The sequence below is a fragment of the Crocuta crocuta genome, unplaced genomic scaffold, assembly GCF_008692635.1.
Source record: "Crocuta crocuta isolate KB4526 unplaced genomic scaffold, BGI_CrCroc_1.0 scaffold143, whole genome shotgun sequence".
NCBI lineage: Eukaryota > Metazoa > Chordata > Mammalia > Carnivora > Hyaenidae > Crocuta > Crocuta crocuta.
This window is the reverse complement of record NW_027529175.1, coordinates 888,936-911,537: the sequence shown is the minus strand read 5'-3', so window position 1 is coordinate 911,537 and position 22,602 is coordinate 888,936. Positions and strand designations below refer to the sequence as shown.

General features: G+C 40.1%; 1 protein-coding gene across 5 annotated transcripts in view; it reads right to left on the bottom strand.

The window, feature by feature from the left end:
• Window positions 1-22,602, bottom strand: part of TNRC6B (trinucleotide repeat containing adaptor 6B) — a 243,249-nt gene that overhangs the window by 152,069 nt on the left and 68,578 nt on the right. For 4 of the 5 annotated variants that reach the window (XM_077757919.1, XM_077757920.1, XM_077757925.1 and 1 more), the window contains exon 4: window positions 41-108. The exons of the other annotated variant lie outside the window; for it this stretch is intronic. In XM_077757919.1, the coding sequence (XP_077614045.1) occupies window positions 41-108 (68 nt within the window). The remainder of the gene's footprint in view (window positions 1-40; window positions 109-22,602) is intronic. 5 annotated transcript variants of the gene reach the window in all.

The window sequence follows — 22,602 nt, the reverse complement described above, 5'->3', positions numbered from 1 at the left end:
GATCTGTAATAGGACCCTTTTTAAATAAACTGTGACTCACTGTTTGCTTTCTTCACCAGGAGGTGGAGTCTTGCCATGCCCTTCCATTACAAAATCCTCCTGTTCCACCTGCAAAGGCAAGCAGCACAGGTCAGCAGTAGTCAGGAACTAAGATGTAACTCGCTTAAAGTTCCAGGGCCTGCCCTGTGCGGAACCACATGGCCCTGTGCTATACTGTCTGGCACAGGAGCCTAGGCCAGTGGCTCTCAATTGCCAAGTTCGCTCAAGGCATCTCTCCTTGGGTGCCTAGATTTGCAGAACAGAAAAGGAAACATTGTTGACTTGCACCTCACATGACTGTAACAAAAAAATAACATCCAGAATATAATAAATAATTGCTAGGAATCAATTAAAAAAAAAAAAACCAATGTACCAGAGAGATTTACAAAATAACTGAGGAGGAATTTTACTGAAGAAGATGCACAAATGAAAAGATATCAATTTCATGTCAACCAGGAAAATGCAAATTAATGCAAATACCACATTGGCTAAAATTCAAAAGTTGGGCAATACTGGAACACCTGGGTGGCTCAGTCGGTTAAGTGACCAACTTTGGTTCAGGTCATGATTTCGCATTTTGTGAGTTTGAGCCCCGTGTCGGGCTTTGTGCTGACAGCTCAGAGCCTGGAGCGTGCTTTCAGATTCCATGTCTCCCTCCTTCTCTCTGCCCTTCCCTTGCTTACTCTCTGTCTCTCTCAAAAATAAACATTAAAAAAATTTTTTTAAGTTGGGCAATACCAAGTGTTGGTAAGGGTACAGAGCAATAGCAATGCTCAACCACTCCTGGTGGGAAGGAAAATTGGTACAACTGCTTTTCAAAAGTTTGCCACTATCTGGTACACTTGACTATGTATTTACTGTACAAACTAGTGGTTGTGCTTCTAGATAAATATTCCAAAGAAACTTTTACACACATATAAAAACTACTGTTTTTAACAGGAAAAAGAAACCAGAACAAATATCCATCAACAGTAAAATAAATATACATACTATGGTATTTTCGGACAACAGAATAAATACTATTCTATATGTAAATGAATGAACTATAGCTACACACTGCAACCTAGATGTGTTATAAAAACACAATATTGGGTGAAAAAGCAAATCACATAGAATATACACACAGTATAAACCCATTATATAAGGTTCAAATATAACATTTTAAAACTATATGTATGTATATATACACATGTATGTGTATATATAGTTTCTAAAAACTAGCTTTAAAAAAGGAATGACATACCACATTTAGGCTAGAGATTATCTTAGGAAGGGAGGGAGGGGATTCAATCAGGAAGGGGCATATGGAGGGTCCAGGGGTATGGTTATATTCTATTTCTTGGCCTATGTAGTAGGTATATAGGTGTTTGCTTTGTAATTATTCTTTTAACTACATGTTTCTTCCTTTCCTTTGGTTTATTTCTCAATACAAACTTCAAAGTGGGAAAAAAAAAAAAAAAAAAAAAAGCATGTTACTGTTCCAGATGGCTTACCGGTCTGGAAAATCAGTGACCAAGATAGAGCTACCTCTGCAAAGTGGACTATTAGTCCCATGAAAACTCCCCTGAAAGGCATAAATTTAAAAAAATCAAACAGATGTACTCAAGGAAACAGGACTATTCCCAGCTCAGAAAAATACAGTCCATTTCTTATAGGACCTAATAATCTGGAAGACAGACAACACATATACCACAATGAAACCCAAAGAAAACAAAAGGGTTTCCAATTCTGTCATCTTCTCCACAGTCTCCATTTCTCAAGAATACTAGAGAAGACAGGATAGTGTTAAGAGGCTAAGTTTTAAAAAGGACACAAAAATTTAGAGGTGTTCATAATTTCCATTAAAAACTGGAGGAGGAAGAAGCATATGCAAGAGTCATTAAAGACACACACTGTGCATATACTGTAAAATTCAAACCAGGTTTTGACTTGATTCTTAGGAAATTCCTGACTCTGCAGCCTGCTGGACTTAGCCAAGGAGAGGGAAGATTCTTCCATCCTGAGTTTACACTTAGGATGTAAAAACTCTAGAAATAAAAACAGGATTGCAGAGGGAAATGTGTGAGGAGCTAGAGGTGACCTGGTTGTGTTACAAAAGTGCAAGTGCACCTGGGTGGCTCAGTCGGTTCGGCCCAGGTCATGATCTCACAGTTCATGAGTTCGAGCCCCATGTCAGGCTCTGTGCTGACAGCTCAGAGCCTGGAACCTCCTTCAGATTCTGTGTCTCCCTCTCTCTCTGTCCTTCCCCACTCATGTTCTGTCTCTCAAAAAAATTTTTTTAAACATTAAAAAATAAAAAAAAAAAGAGTGCACACATGTTTTAAAAAATCACTGTGTTGCACATTTTATGTATTTCACTATATAAATGTTATGCCTTAATTAGGAAAAATAGGTGAAAAAGTTTAAATTTGTTAAGCTCCTTGGAACCTCAAGCCTCAATTATTTTCCTAAAGACAAGAATGATTACTCTCCTGCTTATATATATTATAGAAATTTCTTGATCCTTCATCTTTAAGAATTCTCTCTAAAGAGTTCTAAATTATGCACCTTGGCTTCTGCTTCGTTTTGTTTTTTTTAAATAGGTTTATCTACAATCAATTTCTAATGAAGTACAATAATCTAATGAGAAGCAATGATCAAGGAACCCACAGCTTCTACAATCTCTTTCACGTAGGCTCCCAATCTTTTAACTCCAGCCCCCATGTTATGCATACTAGTCTTCTCCACCTGGATGGCCCAGTAAGTTGCAAAATGAAGTATCATCTTTGTCCTTAAATGTCCTCTCCTTTTTATATCCTGAGAATGGTACCATCATTCACTAAAATCCCCAAACAGGAAACCGATACATGTATCCCCCACTTTTTGAAAGTTTGTGTTATACCACTTCACTTTTACTGAAGACCTATTAATACCTATTTTCACTAACCCCCCCACCCCAAAAAAAGAAAGAAAGAAAGAAAGAAAAGAAATCTGAAGAGGATTTTCGGTTTTACAAAAAAAAGTGAAAAGCCAAAGAGCGTTCAGCGTTGGTTTTGTAGCCAGCCCATTGTAGAGGCAGCATGCCCCCTGAGCCCCAAGAGGGGCACCGCCAAGCTCCTTCCCTGGGACTACAGTCAGCATCTCCGCATCCGTGAGCAAGATGTGTCCTAAAGTATCAGAAGAGCCTAGGAGAGGTTATTTTCTGGATTTGAGAATGCTCCAAGATTTTTCCACATAAAGAAATGGTCATTGTTTCTTGGCTTGATGCAACATTTAGACTTAGGAAAGATTTCTCAGGAATGCTCTAGTTTCTGATAACAGGGAAAACCTGTCATCACACAAGAATCTAAGGTTCCCTCCTTAACCGTTACCACGTCCTATTAATCACCAAGTATTGTTGCTTCTACCTCTTAAATGGCTCTCCCATCCACCACCCCTTCCTTTTCCTCTTTAACTGCCATAGTTAAAAGCCAGTTTCTCTAAACCTCACAACTACACAAGCCTTCTCACTGGTCTTTGTGCTTCCGGGGCCCATTTCATTTTAAGGCATCCTCCAAACCACTTCCATCAAGTGGGCTTTGTAAAATGCAAATCGGACTGCATCGCTCTCCTCGAAAATTTTCAGTGGTGCCCCCATCGCCTATTCTGAGTTCATTTGGCTAAGCCATCTTTTTATCTGCCTCTGCCTCCCTCACCCACTCGGAACCCCTGGCGGAGCACACACCTCCTTAACTCCCTGTTCATTTCCATGTACTGTTCGCGTTGGCCTAGACGACCCGGCCTTCTGCCCACATATAGTTCAAATTGCTACTCATTCCTTTTAGTGCCAATTCAAATGCCTTTCCCAGACACCGTCTCCTGCAGCAGGGCTTACACCTTTTCTCAGCCTCCATCATCTCAGAAGGCAATAGAAACGGTCCAGAAAGAACAATGCTCCTTATTGCTGCTTCCTGTTTCTCTCTAGTCCACTTCCAGTCCCTTTACATCCTTACTTCTTTTTTTCTGTTTCAAGAACACTTGGACTTCATGTGAGGGTCTCCACCACTCCTCTCCGTTGATCTCATTTGGAGGAGTTTCAAGATTTTTATTCCGAAAACTTACACCATTACCCTCACCTTTCTCCCACTACCATTCATTCATTCAACAAACATTTACTCAGCACATACCACATGCGAGGTGCCGGACTAAGATAAAGGCAAAGAGGGTAGTCTCTGCCCTCAAAAAGCTTGCGAGTTAGCGGAGAAGACAAACAAAAACCAGTGGGCACTGTGCGGTGACAGATGGTAGCCACACCTGTGAGCACAGCGTAAAGTACAGACGTGTGGAATCCCCTAAATCTCAGGGAACACCGCGTCAGCCATGCTCCAATTAAGAAGACACAACCATCAAGTGTGGAAATGCAATGCAATCACACAGGCAGGGCGCTTGACTCAGCCTAAAGGAGTCAGACACACCAGACCTACCCTAGGCGGGAGACTGTCCTCCTTCCTAAGTCAGCTAGGAAACAGGCAGGACCCGAGCGGCTCCACACCCCGGTTTGCCACACAAGCGCCTCTTCCCCTCCCTCCGTCCACGCGAACCTGGGAAGAGTCCTTGCAGCTCCTGCGACTGCTGCTCTCTGTCCTCAGAGTCCATTCGGAGCCTCCCCTGACAGGCATTTCAGTGATTTTTCTCCTGGACACCGACTTCTTGTGAGGATGTTTCTGTCTTACCGATCCCTTACCTTTTTCTCTTCTGCTCCAGGAGTACAGCGCATAGCTGGCAGCAGTTCTAAAACGGGGTCCTTTGTGAATGTTCGCTTCCACTCAGTGCTCACACGTCAGCACCTGGCCTGTCAGGCCCTTCTTCCGTCCTGTCTTTCTGGTGAGCTGCTCCTCAGTCCTCAAAGACTGGTTCAAAGGTTACTTTTTCTAGGAGGCATTGTTGGCAACTATCACTGCCGCCTCCGAACCTCCCAAGGTGTTCCTTCCCATTTACCTTGCAAGGCCCAGCGAGCAGCTGTGATCCTTTGTTCACCCATTTCCCCTCTGCTGGTGAGCCTTGAAGGGGAACAATGTAATCTTTGTGTATCCCAGAACCTAACACAACCCTTCTAGTGGGTCATTCATTCAACATACCTTCTGAATGCCTTCCCTGTGCCAAGTAAGCCCTGGGTTGAATAACCCAATGAATGGCTGACCTCCTACACCACCTTCCTCACTTATTTATTCTGTACCTTTTCCTCTCTCCTCCAAGACTCCAAACCCATCCATCAGGCATGCTGCCTAGCCCGCCCTTTCTGAAGAGGACAGTGCAGAAGATCATCCTGAAAACCTGTCTTACACAAAGCCCCTGTTTTTTTCTTGTCAGGATTATGCAGATGAATCTGCATCTTCACCCATTTCCCCCTCTCCCACTGCTCAGCAAGGCTCCCCTCACCACTTATATTCTATATTCACGACCTGGATCATACCACCTCCTCTGGGGCCTTACTGTCTAAGGAAATTTTTCTTCCTTTCCACTAAATCATCCCCTCAACTGACAAATACTTCATAAATTCTTCTATTCTGAAAAATTATTTTTGGCCTTGTGACGCCCTCCAAATATCCAGTTTTCAGCCTTTCCTTTACTACTCAAATTATTAAGAGAATAAACTATACTCCATTACTTCCAGGTTCTCATCACTGATCTGATAAAAAAAAATTGTTATTGAGGTACTACATATATGTGATTTTAAAAGTCAAATAATACCACCAAGCTTATAAACAAAAACAGCACTCTCCTTTGCTGGCCTCTCACCCTGACTGCCACCCCGCCCCCATGTATGACACATGGATCTCTCTTTCCCCATCCCCCCAAAAGAAGTCACCATTTTTGTTCAAATCAATATTCAGTGCTAATAGTACTGTAACTAATAATAGATACAGGTGAATCATACAGAATAGTATAAGTAAATTTGCTTTTCTTGTAAAATTTTTTGTTTTCCCTGGAACTAACAATGATTACTTTTTTCCATTTTGGGGCGGGGGGCTTAGTATTTATTATGTATTTTTCACTAATTCATCCTCAAACTCTCCAACAGAGTTGTAAATCTCCTCTTAATAAATTCAAACACTTCAGGTAATCTATCAATTTCATTCCAGTCTTGGAGACATTCCTCGGGGGTGTTCTCATGTTCCAGTCTAGATTGTTTGCTCTCTAGGCCGCTAAATTGCTGACACTTTGCCAAGGATGTCTCTTCCCCTTCAACTCTGAAATTCCTGGCTCTGTCTCCTACCCTGGAGCATCTGTTCCCCAGATCCTTTGTCTTCTTTTATGGTTTATTCTCTGGTTTAGGTGGAACATATATTCCAGTGATTGCCTGATAAACAGTGTGTGGGAAGTAAAATTTCTGATCTCTTGAATGACCAAAATGTCCTTATATAAGTTATCCATATAAATAACTGACATTTGATATATATATATTTTTTTAAACCCACATACATAATCAAAGTAGAAGTTCCAAGTTAGTAGGGGCGCCGGGGTGGCTCAAGTCGGTTCAGCATCCAACTTCGGCTCAGGTCATGATCTCACAGCTCGTGGGTTCAAGCCCCGCATGAGGCTCAGTGCTGACAGCTCAGAGCCTGGAGCCTGCTTCGGATTCTGTGTCTCCCTCTCTCTGGCCCTCCCCCACTCGTGCTCTGTCTCTGTCTCTCTCTCTCCCCCTCCCTGAAGAATAAATATTAAAAAAATAAAAGAAGTTCTAATCAGTAAACCTTTTTCCCTCCAAAATTTTGAAGGCACACTGCATTGCCTTCTAGTTCCCGGAGATGCAATATAGAAATGTGACAATATTCTAAATCTTAATGTTTAGGCCATGACCTGTTTCTTCTACAGAAACTTTTAGGGTCTTTCATTTCTCCTCAGTGTTCCACAAGTGCAAAGTACTAAGTATGGTGTTTTTTGTTTTGTTTTTTAATTTATTCAGCTTCTGGGTAGGTACTTGCAATCTAGAAATTCAGCTTCTTCAGGTTTGGGGCATTTTCTCTATTTACTTATTTGATAATTTTATCCCCTCCAGGAATTCCTTATTCAGTGTTGAATTTACAAGATTGATCCATGAATTTTCTTCTTTTCTCTTCACTGTGTCTCTTTGACTTTTTCTTTTACTGCCTGGAGATTCTCTCAACTTTACCTTCGAATACTTCTCTTCTCATTTTTAAAAGAATTTGTTATTGTGACTTAATTTTTGAAAGCTTTTCCTTGTTCTCTGAATAGTCTTTTTTTTACAGTCCTGTTCTTGTTCCATGATTATAATACCATCTCTCATCTTTGAAAATATAGTTTTGTTTTGTTTTAATTTTCTTTTGATTATATTAATCAGTAATATATTACTGATTTCCTCTACATTTCTTTTATAAGTTCACTTTGGTCGCTATATTCCAGTCACAGGTTTTTAGCAGATGTCTGGTTATCTTCAGTTATCTACTGATATTTATTTATTTATTATTTATTTTTTTAATGTTTATTTTTGAGAGAGAGAGCATGAATGGGAGAAGGACAAGAGAGAGGGAGACACAGAATCTGAAGCAGGCTCCAGGCTCTGAGCTGTCAGCACAGAGCCCAATCCAGGTCTTGAACCCATGAACCGTGAGATCATGACCTGAGCTGAAGTTGGACACCTAACCAATTGAGCCTCTCAGGTGCCCCTTCTTTATTATTTTTTAAAGGAGATGGAAGGTTATTGACTACATTGCAAGGAAGCGGTGGGCAGGACAGCCAAGGAGAGACAGTCTGCTGTGATCTACCGATACTTAAAAGATAAGCCTGAAAGGGCCACCTGGGTGGCTCAGTCTGGGGTCAGATCATGATCTCACAGTTCATGGGTTAGAGCCCCGCACTGAGCTCTGTGCTGATGGCATGGAGCCTGCTTGGGATTCTGTCTCTTCTTCTCTCTACCCCTATACTGCCTGTGCACAAGTATGCATGCTCTCTCTCTCTCTCAAAATAAACAAATTTTTTTAATGAGCAAATTTTTTAAACTCCTGCTCCCTCTCCCTTGACAACCACTAACGTGCTTTCTGTCATTATAGATTAGTTTGCATTTTCTAGAGTATATATACATGTGATAACCAGGACACACTTTTTTTGTGTGTGGGGGGAGGGTCTGGCTTCTTTTGATCAGAATAATTATTCTGAAATTCATCCACACAGTTTCATGTATCAGTAGTTCACTTCCCTCTTATAGGGGGTACTACTCCAATGCAGAGAATCTACCACAATTTGCTTGCCAGTCATCTGTTGACGGGTGGCTGGGTTGTTTCCAGATTTGGGCTATTGCAAAAGGCTGCTATGAACATTCATTTGGAAGTTTTTGTATACTTTCTTTTTCAATGGGTAAATACTCAGCTGTGTATATCAGTTTGCTAGGGATGCCATGACAAGGTACCAGAGACTATGTGCTTCCAGGAACAGCAATGTACTGTCTCACACAGATCTGGAAGCTAGAAGTGGGAAATGAAGATGTTGGTAGCGTCGGTTCCCTTGGGAGGTCGTGAGGGAAGGATCTGTCCCAGACCTCTTCCCTTGGCTTGCAGATGGCTGTCTTCACGTTCACACGGCATTCTCCGTGTTTGTGCCTCTCTAAATTTCCCCTTTTTATAAAGATACTAGTCACACTGGATTATGGCCTACCCTAATGACCTATTTTAATTTGATTACCTCTGCAAAGTCCCTAACTCCAAACAAGGTCACATTTTGAGGTAATGGGAGTTAAGACTTCTAACATGTAAACTGGCACAGGGTGAGGGTTGGAGGAGTGGACAGGGAACACAATTCAGCCTCTAATAGTAGAATAGCTAGATCATAGGGTAGTGATATGTTTAACTTTTTAAGAAACTGGGTGGCTTAGTCGGTTAGGCAGCCAACTTCAGCTCAGGTCATGATCTCACGGTTCTTGAGTTCAAACCCCGCGTGGGGCTCTGTGCTGACAGCTCAGAGCCTGGAGCCTGCTTCAGATTCTGTGTCTCCTTCTCCGTCCTTCCCCTGCTTTCGATCTGTCTCTGTCTCTCAAAAGNCCCCACCAGCAGTGTATTAGAGTTCCAGTTCATCCATATTTTACCAACACCTGGTTAAGACTTTTTTTCTTTTAATGTTTTATTTATTTTTGAGGGAGATCACAAGTGGGGGAGGATCAGAGAGAGAGGAAGACAGAGGATCCTAAGTAGCCTCCACACTGACAGCAGCAAGCTGATGTGGGGCTTGAACTCACTAATTTTGAGATCATGACCTCAGCTGAAGTTGGATGCTTAACCAACTGAGCCACCTAGGTGCCCCAGTAAGTCTTTTTAACTTTAGCCACTCTAATTGTATTTTTTAAATGTTTTATTTATTCATTTTTGAGAAAGAGAGAGCAGGAGAGGGGCAGAAAGAGAGAAAGAATCCCAAACAGCCTCCACACCATCAGCTCAGAGCCCAACATGAGGCTTGAACCCACAAACTGTGAGATCATGACCTGAGCAGAAACCAAGAGTTGGAAGCTTAACTGACTGAGCCACCCAGGCACCCTTTTAATTGTGGTTTTAAGTGCACTGACATTGAACATCTTTTCATGAGTTTCATTGCTATCCATTCTCTGGTAAAATGCTGTTCAAATTTTGACCGTTCTTTTAAGCAGCTTTATTTCTCTCTCTTTTTTAAAGTAAGCTCTACGCCCAACATGGGGCTTGAATTCATGACTCCAATATCAAGAGTTGCATGCTCTATCAACTGAGCCAGCCAGGTACCTCAAAGCATCTTTACTGAAATATAATTTACATACCATAAAGTTCACCTGTTTAAAGTATATAATTCAGTAGCTTTTAATATATTTACAGGGTTGTGCAATTATCACCACAATCCAATTTTAAAACATTTCTATCATCCCAAAAAGGAAATTTGTACTCATTGACAGTCACTCCCCATTCTGCCTTCCCTTCATCCTCCTTTGCAGCACCACATAGCCACTAATCTCTACAGATTGGCCTATTCTGAACATTTCATACATAAATGAAGTCACAATATCTGGTGTTTTGTGTCTGTCTGCTTCCACTTCTCATGTTTCCAAGTTTCATCCATATTGTAGCATATATCAGTACTTCCTTCCACTTTATGGCTTAATACTATTCCATTGTATGGACATACCACATATTACTTATTTATATCACTAGTTGGTGGGCATTTTGGTTGTTTCCACATTTTTGCTATTATAAATAACGCTGTTATAAACACTTATGTACAAGTTTCTGTGTGGACACAAGCTGGTCATTTTTCTTGGGTAAATACCCAGGAATGGGATTGCTGGGTCATATGAGAACTGTTTAACTTTTTGAAAGACTACCAAACTGTTTCTCAATGGATGCACCATTCTACATTCCCACCAGCAGTATCCAATGGTTCTAATTTCTCCACATCCTCACTCACACTTGTTATCGTCTGTCCATTTGATAACAGCTATCCCAACAGGTGTGAAGTAGTATGTCATTGTGGTTTTGATTGTAGTTCCTTAATGAATAATGATGAGCATCTTTTCATGCACTTATTAGACAATTGTGTATCTTATTTGTTTAAATGTCTTCCAATTCTTTGCTCATCTTTAAAAGTAGGGTTATCAGTACTCCTGTTACTGAGCTTTGAAACTTTTTAACAGATTTACTAGATTCTAGATACTACTCCTTATTCAGGTAGATGCTGTGCATGTGTTTCCTCCCAATCTGTGGCTTGTCTTTTCATTCTCATTAATAGCATCTTTCAAAGAGCATAAGTTTGCCTAACCACAGATTTTCTCTTACATCTAGAAGCATTAGATCTTCTTCCAGATTTTTCTTTAGATCTAAGATCCATTTTCAGTTAATTTTTATATATGCTATGAGGTCTAGATCTATGTTTGTTTGTTTTTTGGCATACGGATATCCAACTGTCCTCACACCATTTGTTGAAAAAAATATCCTTTCTCCATTGAACTGCCTCCACAAAATTGCCTCTGTCAAAGATAATTTGTCCAAATATGTGTGGGTCTATGTTGGTATCTCTCTTATGTCCCACTGGTCTCTTTGTCTTTTTTCCAATACCACAGGGTCTTTATTACCGTAGCTTCAGTAAGTTCTGAAATCAGGTAGTATCAGCACTCTAACTTTGTTCTACTCAAAAGCTGTTTTATTATTTTGGGTTGAATAATGCTTCCCCCACCAAAAAAAGAAAAAGATACATTGGAGTACTAACCTCCAATACTTCAGAACATTATCTTATTTGAAGATGGGATCTTTAAAGAGGTAACTGTAAATTTACTGGGGTGGAATCTAATCTAATATGATGGTATCCTCTTATATAAAGGGAAAATCTGGACACAAAGACAGACACACATACAGGAAGAATGCCATTGTGAAGACTGGGTTATGCTGCAACAAGCCATGAAGTTAGAAGCCAGAAGCTAAGAGAAAGGCCTGGAAAAATCCTTCTCATACTCCCTTCACATGGAACATGACCCTGCCAACACCTTGACCTTGTACTTTGGGCCTCTAGAACTATGAGACAACACATTTCTGTTGTTTAAACCACTCAGTTTGTAGTCCTTTGATAGAGCAACCCTAGCAAACTACTACAGCTGTTCTATGTCGTATGCATTTCCATATGAATTTTAGAAATCAGCTTTTTCACAAAAAGCATCTGCTAGGATTTTGACAGGGATTGAATTGACTCTATAGGTCAATTTAGGAAAAAGCAACATCTACACAATATTTAATTTTTTAAAATGTGATATTAATTTTGAGAGAGAGAGAGAGAGAGAGAGACCAAGAAACTGAGAGGCTGAGTAGGGGAGGAGGATGGAGAGGGAGAAAGAAAATCCCAAGCAGGTTCTGCGCTCTTAGTGTGGAGCCTGACATGGGGCTTGATCCCACAAACTGTGAGATCATGACCTAAGCCAAAATTAAGAGTCAGATGCTTAACTGGCTGAGCCACGCAGGCGCCCCAACAGTATTGAATATTATGACCTATACAGGCGTGTCTCTCCATTGATTTAGGGTGACTTTATTTTCTCTCAGCAATGTTTTGTGAGAGAAAACATTTCAGTGGTAGTGAAATGTTCTGTTTTTTTGTGGTGACAGCAGACATCTTTTCTCGTTGTTGTTCTTCATCTAGGAAGTAAATCATTCAGTCTTTCACCATTAAGTTTAATGTCATAGGATTTTCATAAAAGCCCTTTATCAGGTCAAATAGTTCCTTTATATTACTAGTTTTCTGACAGTTTTTATCGGCAATGGATGTCACTGTCAAATTGACATTGACAAATGGATGGCATTTGTCAAGTGCTTTTTCAGCATCTGTTGAGTGGTCATACAGTTTTCTTTTTTAATTGGTTAATGTGATGTGTTACATATTGATTCTTGAATGCTCAACCAACCCTGCATTCCTGGGGAAGTCCTACCTGGTCATGTATTATCATGTGTTCAAATTCTGTTTACAATTGTTGCACCTACTTCATGAGAGACACTGTTCTGTAGTTTTCTTGCAATGTCTTTGGTTTTGATATCAGAGTAATCCTGATCTCACAGAAGGAATTGGGAAGTATCCCCCTTTCTTCAAGTGAGATTATACTAATTAACATATAACATAAGAACCTTACCATAGTGTTCTTCCACCTTCCCCTCTTGGCCTTTATGCTACTATTACTGTACAGATATTAACCCACAAGGCACCTGTATAACTTTTGTTCAAACAATCAGTTCCCTTTTAAAAAGGTTTAAATAATAGAAAAAGTTTTGTATCTACCCATGTAGTTTTGATTTCCTGAGCTCTTCATTTCTTTGTGTAGATTCATATTTCCATCTGCAATCCCTTTCCATCTCCCTTTCACATTTCTATAGTATGGGTATGCTGCTGATGAATTATTTCAGCTTTTGTGTGTCTGAAATAGACTTTAGCCTTCATCTTGAAAGAAATTTCACTGATTATAGAATTCAAGGTTAATACTTTTTCTTTCAGAACTTTAAAGACCACTGTCTTCTTGTTTGCATTGTTTTCAATGACAACTTCTTATCTTTGTTCCTCTGTTAAGTGTCCTTTGTCTTCTGGTTTTAAAATTTTCTCTATCACTCGCTTTGAGTAATTTGATTATGATGTGCTTTAGTGTGGTATTCTTCATCTTTCAAGAACATAACTTCTTTATTTTTATTTATTTATTTTTTTACTTCTTTATTTTTTTAAGGAACATGTAACTTCTTGGATCTGAGGTTTTATACTTTTTATCAAATTTGGGGTCATTATTTCTTAGATTTTTCTTTTCTGCTTCTTTCCATCTTCTTCAGAGACTATAATATTAGACTGTCTGAAGCTGTGTATAGGACACTGATCATCTTTCCATATTTTGTTCTTTTTCCTGTGTTTCATATTGGATATTTTCTATATTACCATGACTTTAAATTCTTTAATCTTTTATTCTGCAATGTCTAACCTGTCACTTCTCTCACACAGTGCATTTTTCATCTCAGGCATTATAGTCTTCAACTCTAGAAAAATTTTTAAATTTTATTTATTTTAGAGAGACAGAGAGAGAGAGAGAGCATGCAATGGGGGAGAAGGGCAGAGGGAGAGAGACAGAATCTTAAGCAGGCTCTACGCTCTGCGCAGTGCCCAATGCAGGGCTTGATCCCCTTACCCTGGGATCGTGACAATCCAAAATCAAGAGTCAGACGCTCAACCAACTGAGCCACCCACACACCCCAACTCTAGAAATGTGATTTGAGTCTCTAAAAAATCTATCTTCCACATTTCTACTTGACTTCTTGAATATCTGAATACAATTATAGTATTTTATTATTCCTGCCTGCTAATTTTAATCTGTGTCAGTTGTAGGTTGATTTCTATTGATTTTTTTCCCCTTGGTTTTCACATGTCTGATAGTCTTTGCTTGGATACCAGATATTATAAATTTTACACTGCTGAGTACTGAATACTTTGTATTTGTAGAAGTGTTTTTGACATTTGTTCTAGGACACAGATTACTTTGAAACAGTCTGTTCCTTTTGTGTCTTGCTTTTATATATATATATATATTTATACATATAAATATACACACACACACATATATATATTCCTATATCTATCTATCCACCTATCTATATTTTGTCCATTTTTAAGTGGTTATTTCCAGTGGGAGGGTAAATTCCATCCCTGATACTCCATCTTGCCCAGTACCAGAAGTCCCAACAGATTTTTGAAAATTTGTGGCGCTTTAGGGGAACCTGGCTGGCTCAGTCGGTGGAGCATGCGACTCTTGGTCACAGGGTTACAAGTCCAAGTCCCATGTTGGGCAAACAGATTACTTAAAAATAGTATAGTATTTTTTCAATTGTGATATTTTAACCATGTTTAAGTGTGCAGTTCAGTGGCATTAAGCATGTTCACACTGCTGTGGAACCATCACCACCATACATCTCCAGAAGTTTTTTCATCTTCCCAAACCAAAACTCTGCTTTCCATTTCCCTCGCCCTTCAGCCCCTGGCAACCACCACACTGCTCTCTGTTTCTACGAGGTGCCACTCACTCTACGCCTCTTATACAAATAAGAATCATACAGTATTTGTCCTTTGGTGACTGGTTTATTTCACTCAGCATAATGTCTTCAAGGGTTCATTCATGTTGCAGCCAGCTGTCAGAATTTTCTTCCTTTTTAAGGCTGAAGCTTATTCCGCTGGAATATACCACTTTTTGTTTATCCATTCATCCATCAATGGACACTGGGTTGGTTTTACTTCTTGGCCACTGCAAATGAGGCAGCTCTGAACCTAGGTATGCAGATATCTGACAGAGTCCCTGTTTTCGATGCTTTCTTCTTTTTCTTTTTTTTTAAATTAAGCTTTTAATTTTAATTGCAGTACAGTTAACATACAGTGTTATATCAGTTTCAGCTACACAATACAGTGTTTCCACAATTCTATACATTCCTCATTGTAATGCCATCCTTCTTTCATTTCTTAGCAATTTTCTATTACTAAAGTGGAATATCCTTGCCACTTAGCATCTCTATTTCTCCTTGTCTTCTAAGGAACAGTTGACATAGTAGCCATCATTCAAACGGCCACCTTTTTGAAATCTCCTCTGCCTTATACTACACTACACTCTCCATTTCTTTTCTTCTCTCTCACTCAATCTTGGAGCCTTTGAATTTATGCCTTTGCCTTAGGAATATTCTCTCTCATAGTGTCACATGGAAACTTCTTTCATATCCTTGAGGCATCGGCTCAAGTGCATCTCTTTGAACAGATCTCCTCTGACCACCCAGCTCACTTATGTGTTTACTGTCTATCTCCTCCAACCAAGAATGCAAACTTCCTGAGGCAGAGACTCTGAGTGTCCTATTCATTATAAACCTGGCACAAAAAGTTGCTTGATAAATATTTCCTGACTCTCTAATTTGCTAATCTCTGCTTCTCTTTCTTCAACTGCTCTCCAAACATCTATTTCCCCAGGTTCTGTCCTTGAACCCATTTCTTCACATTTTGCCACAGAAGTTTCATCTAACCTCACAGTTTCAACTTGCCCAAATTGAATGATTTCCACTCGTTATTTTCACCCCTGAGTTATCCTATCTCCAGCCTCTTGTTTTCACCTGGCTGTCAGATACTGCCACGAAGACAGTATCTCAAATTCTGTTTAACATAGAATTCATCTTATTCACCCCCCACCCGTTTCTTCTCTCGTGTTTCCTATTTTTTTTTATTACCTTTTTTAAAAATGTTTATTTTTGAGAGAGAGATAAGAGTACAAGCAGAGAAGAGCAAAGAGAGGGAGACACAGAATCCAAAGCAGGCTCCAGGCTCTGAGTCATCAGCACAGAGCCCGACATGGGGCTCGAACTCATGGACCGCCGAGATCATGACCTGAGCAGAAGTCAGTAGATCAACGAACTGAGCCACCAAGGTGCCCCTCATGTTTCCTATTTTTAACTGTTTCCTATTTTTAACAGCACCCCCTTTCTTCCAATCACTCAGCTTAAAATCTTGATGTCATCAGTGATTTCTCCTTTTCCTTTTTCCTCCACATCAAATTAATTGCTAAATCCTATCCATTTTATAAATGTTATACCTTTCTAATCATTTCCTCCATTCCAGATACTGTAGGTAGTTTTAAAAGAAAGCATGCAGGGGCACCTGGCTGGCTCAGCAGGTGGAGCATAAGACTCTTGATCCTGGTGTTGTAAGTTCGGGCCCCACGGTGGTGTAGAGATTACTTAAAAATAAAATCCTTAGGGGTGCCTGGTGGCTCAATTGGTTAAGTGTCCAACTTTGGTCTAGGTTATGATCTTGTCATTCCTGAGTTCAAGCTCCATATTGGGTTCTATGCTGACAGCATGGAGCCTGGAGCTTTTTTCAGATTCTGTGTCTCCCTGTCTCTCTCTGCCCCTCCCAACTCATGTTCTGTCTCTCTCTCTCTCTAAAATAAACATTAAAAAAGTAAATAAAATCTCATAATAAAAAAGGAAAGCATATATATTTCCTAACTATAAAGATAAGGACAGCTAATACAGTGGATGACAGAAACAATATTCAAGATGGTCTTAGCAAAGAACAAGGGCAGAAGCTCCTAAAACTGGTCTCTTTTAAACTGAGGTACAATTCATAGAAAAGTACATAAACTTTAAGTGCAGTGCTCAGTGGGTTTTAGATATGATTGCACCCATGTAACTACCCCACGGATGAGGAGAGCAGATTTCCATCTCCCCAGAATACTCCCACAAGCCTCTTCTCTTGCATATTGCCACACCCCCCAGGTAATGATTCTATCACCGAGGATGAGTTTTATATGTTCATAAACTTCATATAATTAGAATCTGGCAGAATCTACACTTTTGTTTCCATCTTTTTTCACTCAATATAATGTCTGAGAGATTCATGCATGTTTTTATGTGAATCAAAAGTCTCATTTTTTTAATGTTTATTTTTGAGAGAGAGAGGGAGTGCAAGCGAATGTGAGCGGGGGAGGGGCAGAGAGAGGGAGACACAGAACCTGAAGCAGATTCCCGGATACGAGCTGTCAGCACAGAGCCCGATGCAGAGCTCGAACTCATGGACCATGAGATCATGACCTGAGCCAAAGTCAGAGGCTTAACCAACTGAGCCACCCAGGGGCCCCTCAAAAGTTTAATTTTTAAGCTTAGTAGTGAACATACTATAATTTGTTTATTTATTCACCTGTTGATGAACAGTTAAGCTATATCTGGTTTGGGGCTGTTACAGATAAAGTTACCACGAATATTCTCATATGTCTCTTTGTGAACATATGCAGTGATGTGTACTAGGTACATACCTAGAAGTGGAACATCTGGGTTATAGTGTAGGCATATGTTTAACTTGATCAGAGATTTGAGAAACAGTTCTAAAGTAGTTATACCATTTTATACTCCTTCTAACAATGTATGAGAGTTCCAGTTGTTCCACATTCTTGCCAACACTTGGTACGGTCAATCTTTCTTTTTATTTTATTTTTATTTTTTTTTTAATGTTTTATTTATTTCTAGGAGAGAGAGAGAGAGAGAGAGAGACAGCATGAGCAGGGGAGGGTCAGAGAGAGAGGGAGTCACAGACTCTGAAACAGGCTCCAGGCTCTGAGCTAGCAGTCAGCACAGAGCCCGACGCGGGGCTCGAACCCACGAACCGCGAGATCATGACCTAAGCAAAAGTCGGATGCTTAACCGACTAAGCCACCCAGGCACCCCAGTATGATCAATCTTTCAAATTTTGATGAGTGTGTAATTATATCACATCAGTTTTAATTTGCATTTCCCTCATGAATAATGTTGAATATCCTAGTTTTATGGCCATTTTCATACCTTATTTTGTGAAATACCTATTTATGCCTTTTGTCCATATTTTTTACCTTTCTATTGATTTTTAGGAACTCTAAATATATTTTAGATATGAGACCTTTATTAGATAAATGTATTACAAGTGTTTTCTCCCAGTCCATAACTTTTCCACATTCTTAACGTTGTCAGCATATTGGCAGATGTTTAATTTTTTCAATGAAATTGAACTGAACAATTGCTCTTAAAGAATTTAAAAAAAAAAATATGTTTATTTTTGAAAGAGAGAGACAGAGCGTAAGCAGTGGAGGGGAAGAGAGAGGGGGAGACACAGAATCCAAAGGAGGCTCCAGGCTCTGAGTTGTCAGCACAGAGCCTGACACGGGGCTCGTACTCACAGACCAGGAGATCACGACCTGAGCCAAAGTTGGTTGCTTAACTGACTGAGCCCCCCAGGCACTCCTAAACAAATGTTCTTGTTTGTGGTTAGTGCTTTTAACAATCTACCTAAGATCACAGAGCAGTCCTTTACATTGTCTTCAAAAGCTTTACAGTTTTAGCCTATGATCCATCTCAAATTAGGTCTACGATCCATTTCAAATTAGGTTTTATGTGTGGTATATGTAACACAGGAATCATGTATTTCCATATGGTTATCTGGTTACTCCAGCACCATTTGTTGAGAAAGATTTTCCTTTCCTCCCGCACTGAATTACATTAGTCTTTTGAAAACCCTTTTTAAAATTCTGAAGTCTTCTACTTTAGGTTTAAAAGAATCAATTGTAGGGGCACCTGGGTGGTTCAGTCTGTTAAGGGTCCAACTCTTGATCTCAGCTCAGGTCTTGATCTCGGGGTCGCAAGTTCAAGCCCGGCACTGGGCTCCTCGCTGGGTGTGGAGCCTACTTAAAAAAAAAAAAAAAAATCAGGGGCACCTGGATGGCTGAGTTGGTTAAGCATCCAACTCATGATTTCAGGTCAGGTCATGATCTCAAGTGTTCTGGGTTCAAGCTCAGCACTGGGCTCTGTGCCGGTGATGCGGAGACTGCTTGGGAGACTCTGCCCCACTCCCACTCGTGCTCTTTCTCAAAATAAATAAGTAAACTTAAAAAAATCAATTGTACAACTACAGGATGAGCAAGACCAGTATAAGAGCAGTGTCCTGGGTAATGTCACTGACTTTGAGACATTGAAGCACTTCCTCTTTAGCAACAAGACCTATAAATTTTAGCTAACACATATCCTAACATCATTTGAAGCTTATTGTGGCCATGTCATTAAATTCTGGTCAAAGAAATATAAAAGTACAGTTGAATGTGCAACTTCCAAGGGAAGTGATAAGTTCTCTCCTTTTTGCTAAATGGAATACAAATGTGATGGTTGGGGCTAGAAAGAAAGAAGAATTTTCTACTTTCATCTCTTACAGAAATTTTTTAAGATAAAGAAAAAAGTCCAGAAAATAAAATAACAAACACACCCATGCAACCACCATTCAGATTTAACATATTTGCTTTATAGCACTTGCTTCAGATTTCTCTTTTTTTAATAATGCTTATTATTTTTTAATGTTAATTTATTTTTGAGAGAGAGCACGAATGAGGTAGGAGCAGAGAGAGAGAAGGGGACACAGAATCCAAAGCAGGCTCCAGGCTCCGAGCTGTCAGCACAGAGCCCGACCCGGGCCTCAAACTCATGAACTGTGAGATCATGATCTGAGCCAAAGTCCGACGCTCAACCCACTGAACCACCCAGGAGCCCCCACCTCTCTCTCTTTTAAAGAAATAAAAATACAGGCCCAGTGAAAGAGTTGAGACCCCCCCCATGTAGCCAGCCTTTCCAAATTCAATCTGTTTCTTCCTTCCCCAGATCAAACCCCACTGTGAAGTTTGTATAGGTCTTACCTGTCAGAGGTAACTTTACGAATTCACTGGTTCTGCCTCCTCTGAGGGCCCCTTAGTTCAGCTGTGATCTGTGTACTACTAGCTTTAGGGATCACTGGAGGCGCTTGTGAAAAATATAGCTCCCAGGGTTCCAACTCTTGAGATCCTGTTTCAGTAAGTCCAGTGTGGGGCCTGGTCACCTTCATCTTATTTATTATTATTCATTTCACTTCCATTTAAAAAAGCATGTCAGGTACAAATCAAAACCACAATGATATAGTATTTCATAGCCACTAGAATAAAAAGTATGGACAAATTAGAACCCTTATACATTTCTGGGGGGAATAGGAAATTGTGCAGCCATTTGGAAAGCAGTTTGGCAGTTCTTCAAAAAATAAAACTCAAAGTTACCATATGACCTAGCAATTCCACTCCTGGTTATTCACCCAAGAGAAATAAAAGCTGGCGTCCACACCAAACCGTATACGAATGTTCACAGCAGCATTATTCAAGTGCACAAAGCACCTACTCCCTTTGGATGCCTTCTAGCACACCCAGGTGACCTATGTAAGAAGTTTCTCTGATATACGTAAACAGAATTGATTACTCCGCATATAACTTCTTCAGGATGGAGGACTGAAGTCAGCATGGACTTTGGAGTCAGACCTGGAATCCAATCCAATTTATGTTGTTTGCAGCTAGGAAAACAAATGGGAAAAATACTTATGCTGCATGGTTTCTTTCCCATTCTGCTCTTCAAATACCAAAAGTTATAAAATCTTGTTATAATTTGCTAAATCAGATTCAGACTCAGATAGAGAGATCCTAAACTTAAGCAGGAGACAATCTAAATCACCTCATTTAACTCTTTGTTGTAAAGCCAGTCAATAGATCACTTTATTCTTTGTAGATAAAGACTACATTTATTCATTTGTTATCTCTGGAAACAATAAGGAGAATATTATAACTAAAGTGTTGGCTTCCTGATTCAGTAAGTGTTTTTTATTTATGGTAATTAATAAAGACATATGGGTGCTTAAATCCATAGCTATAATTCTTAAACTCTAGAGTGTATTTATTTTTATTGTTTTTATTATAAAATACTTAACTATACAAAGAAGTGCAGAGAATAAGATCACAAACCCTCCACTGCTCCGTTTTATGAGAATTCTTACTATGCTTGCCAGACTTCACTTAAAAAAATAAGCATTCCAAGCCTATAGTTATAGAATCTCTACAACTAGTAAGGCAACACCAACTCATTTAGAATACCAACCTAAATTATACTAAACGTAAAGTGAAAAATAGCTGTGGAGTTGAAATTTAAAATTCTAGTCCATCCTTGGTAAGAAATGTAGTGGAAGATCACATCAGCATTGACTGGAGACTGTCCAAGGAGGGTTGCTTGTTGCCTCCTGGTTCCTGTGTCCTTTCATGGGGTCTACTTCCTCATCTGTGGTCCCTGCCATCCTACTCAGAGAACTCAAGACCTAATGAAAATCAGGCCACAGGCTGGGCTGGGCCAATCAGACTCTCCTCCTTTAGAGAATTTGAGTGTCAAGATACAGATATTCCAGTCTTTCCTCTACATCAACACTAGTTGTTATGAGAGCAAATCGTAAAGTGCACATCTCACCTCCATGCTTTAGAAATCTGTCACCTATTTTTGAACTTCCTTAGCCTAAGACAATCTTGGCTAATGGCCTCTGTCATTCCCTCCTCTTCCTCCAGCACCCAACACTCTAATCACTACGGGGTGGATTAAAGATGACCTCAAATTGTCTCCCAGTCCTCCCACCCAGAGGTAGAATGCCCCTAGAGGTCTCCTCCCCTTGCATCTGGGGAGGCCCTGTGACTTGCTTTAATTCAGCACAAGGTAGAGAAAACAGAGCTGTGACCTCTGCATGCAGTACTCCCTCCTGGATCCCAGTCACCATGCTGTGAGAAGCCCAAGCCATGTACGGAGATCACGTGGAGAGGATCCTTGATGCTCAGGTCAACAGCCTCAAGCTGAACGGCCAGCTGCCTGCCACATGAGTGAGTCATTTTGGACATTTCTGGCCAGTTGGGCCTCCAGATGATCGCAGCCCCTGCCAACACCACTTTGGAGCAGAACTGCCCTACAGAGCTCAGTGACTCATAGATCACGAGAGACAGTAAAATGCTGTGGTGATCTCCCATATACGTATCTCCTATTATTAACCTTAACTCAGTACCTTTGTCACAATTAATGAGCCAATATTGATACATTAGTATTAGCTAAAATCCACACTTTATTCCGATTTTCTCAGTTCTTACCTAATATTCTTATTCTTTTCTAGATTCTCATCCAGGATATTGCATTACATTTTGTCGTCATGTCTCCTTAGGCTCCTTTTGGCTATGATGGTTTCTCAGACATATCTTGTTTTCCCTTGATAGTCCTGAGGGTAGTCTTGGTCAGGGGTTTTGTAGGACATCCTTCTATCAGGATCTGCCTGATGTTTCTCTTAGGATTAGGGTGGCGTAATGGGTTAGGGGAGGAAGACCACTGAGGTAAGGTGCCAATTCAGCACATTACATCATGGGTCCATCCTGTCTATAACCATGACTTACCCTGTCGATGCAGACCTTGACCACCCAGCCAAGATGCTGCTGGTCAGCCTCCCCACTGTGTGAAGCCACACTTAAGGAAGGGGAAGTTATGCTCCACATCCTTGAGGGTGAAGTAATCTACATAAATTCATTGGAATTCTGCCCAGGAAACTGAGATAGTGGTTTTAAGGCACTAATTTTTGGTGTGGTTTAATACACAGTAAGATATCTAAAAAACACACTCAAACCTTTTCACCGTCTCCTACTGGACTTCATGAACAGTTATATGTGCTACATATGGTTCATTCTGCTTAAATGCCCTTCCTATTTCTACC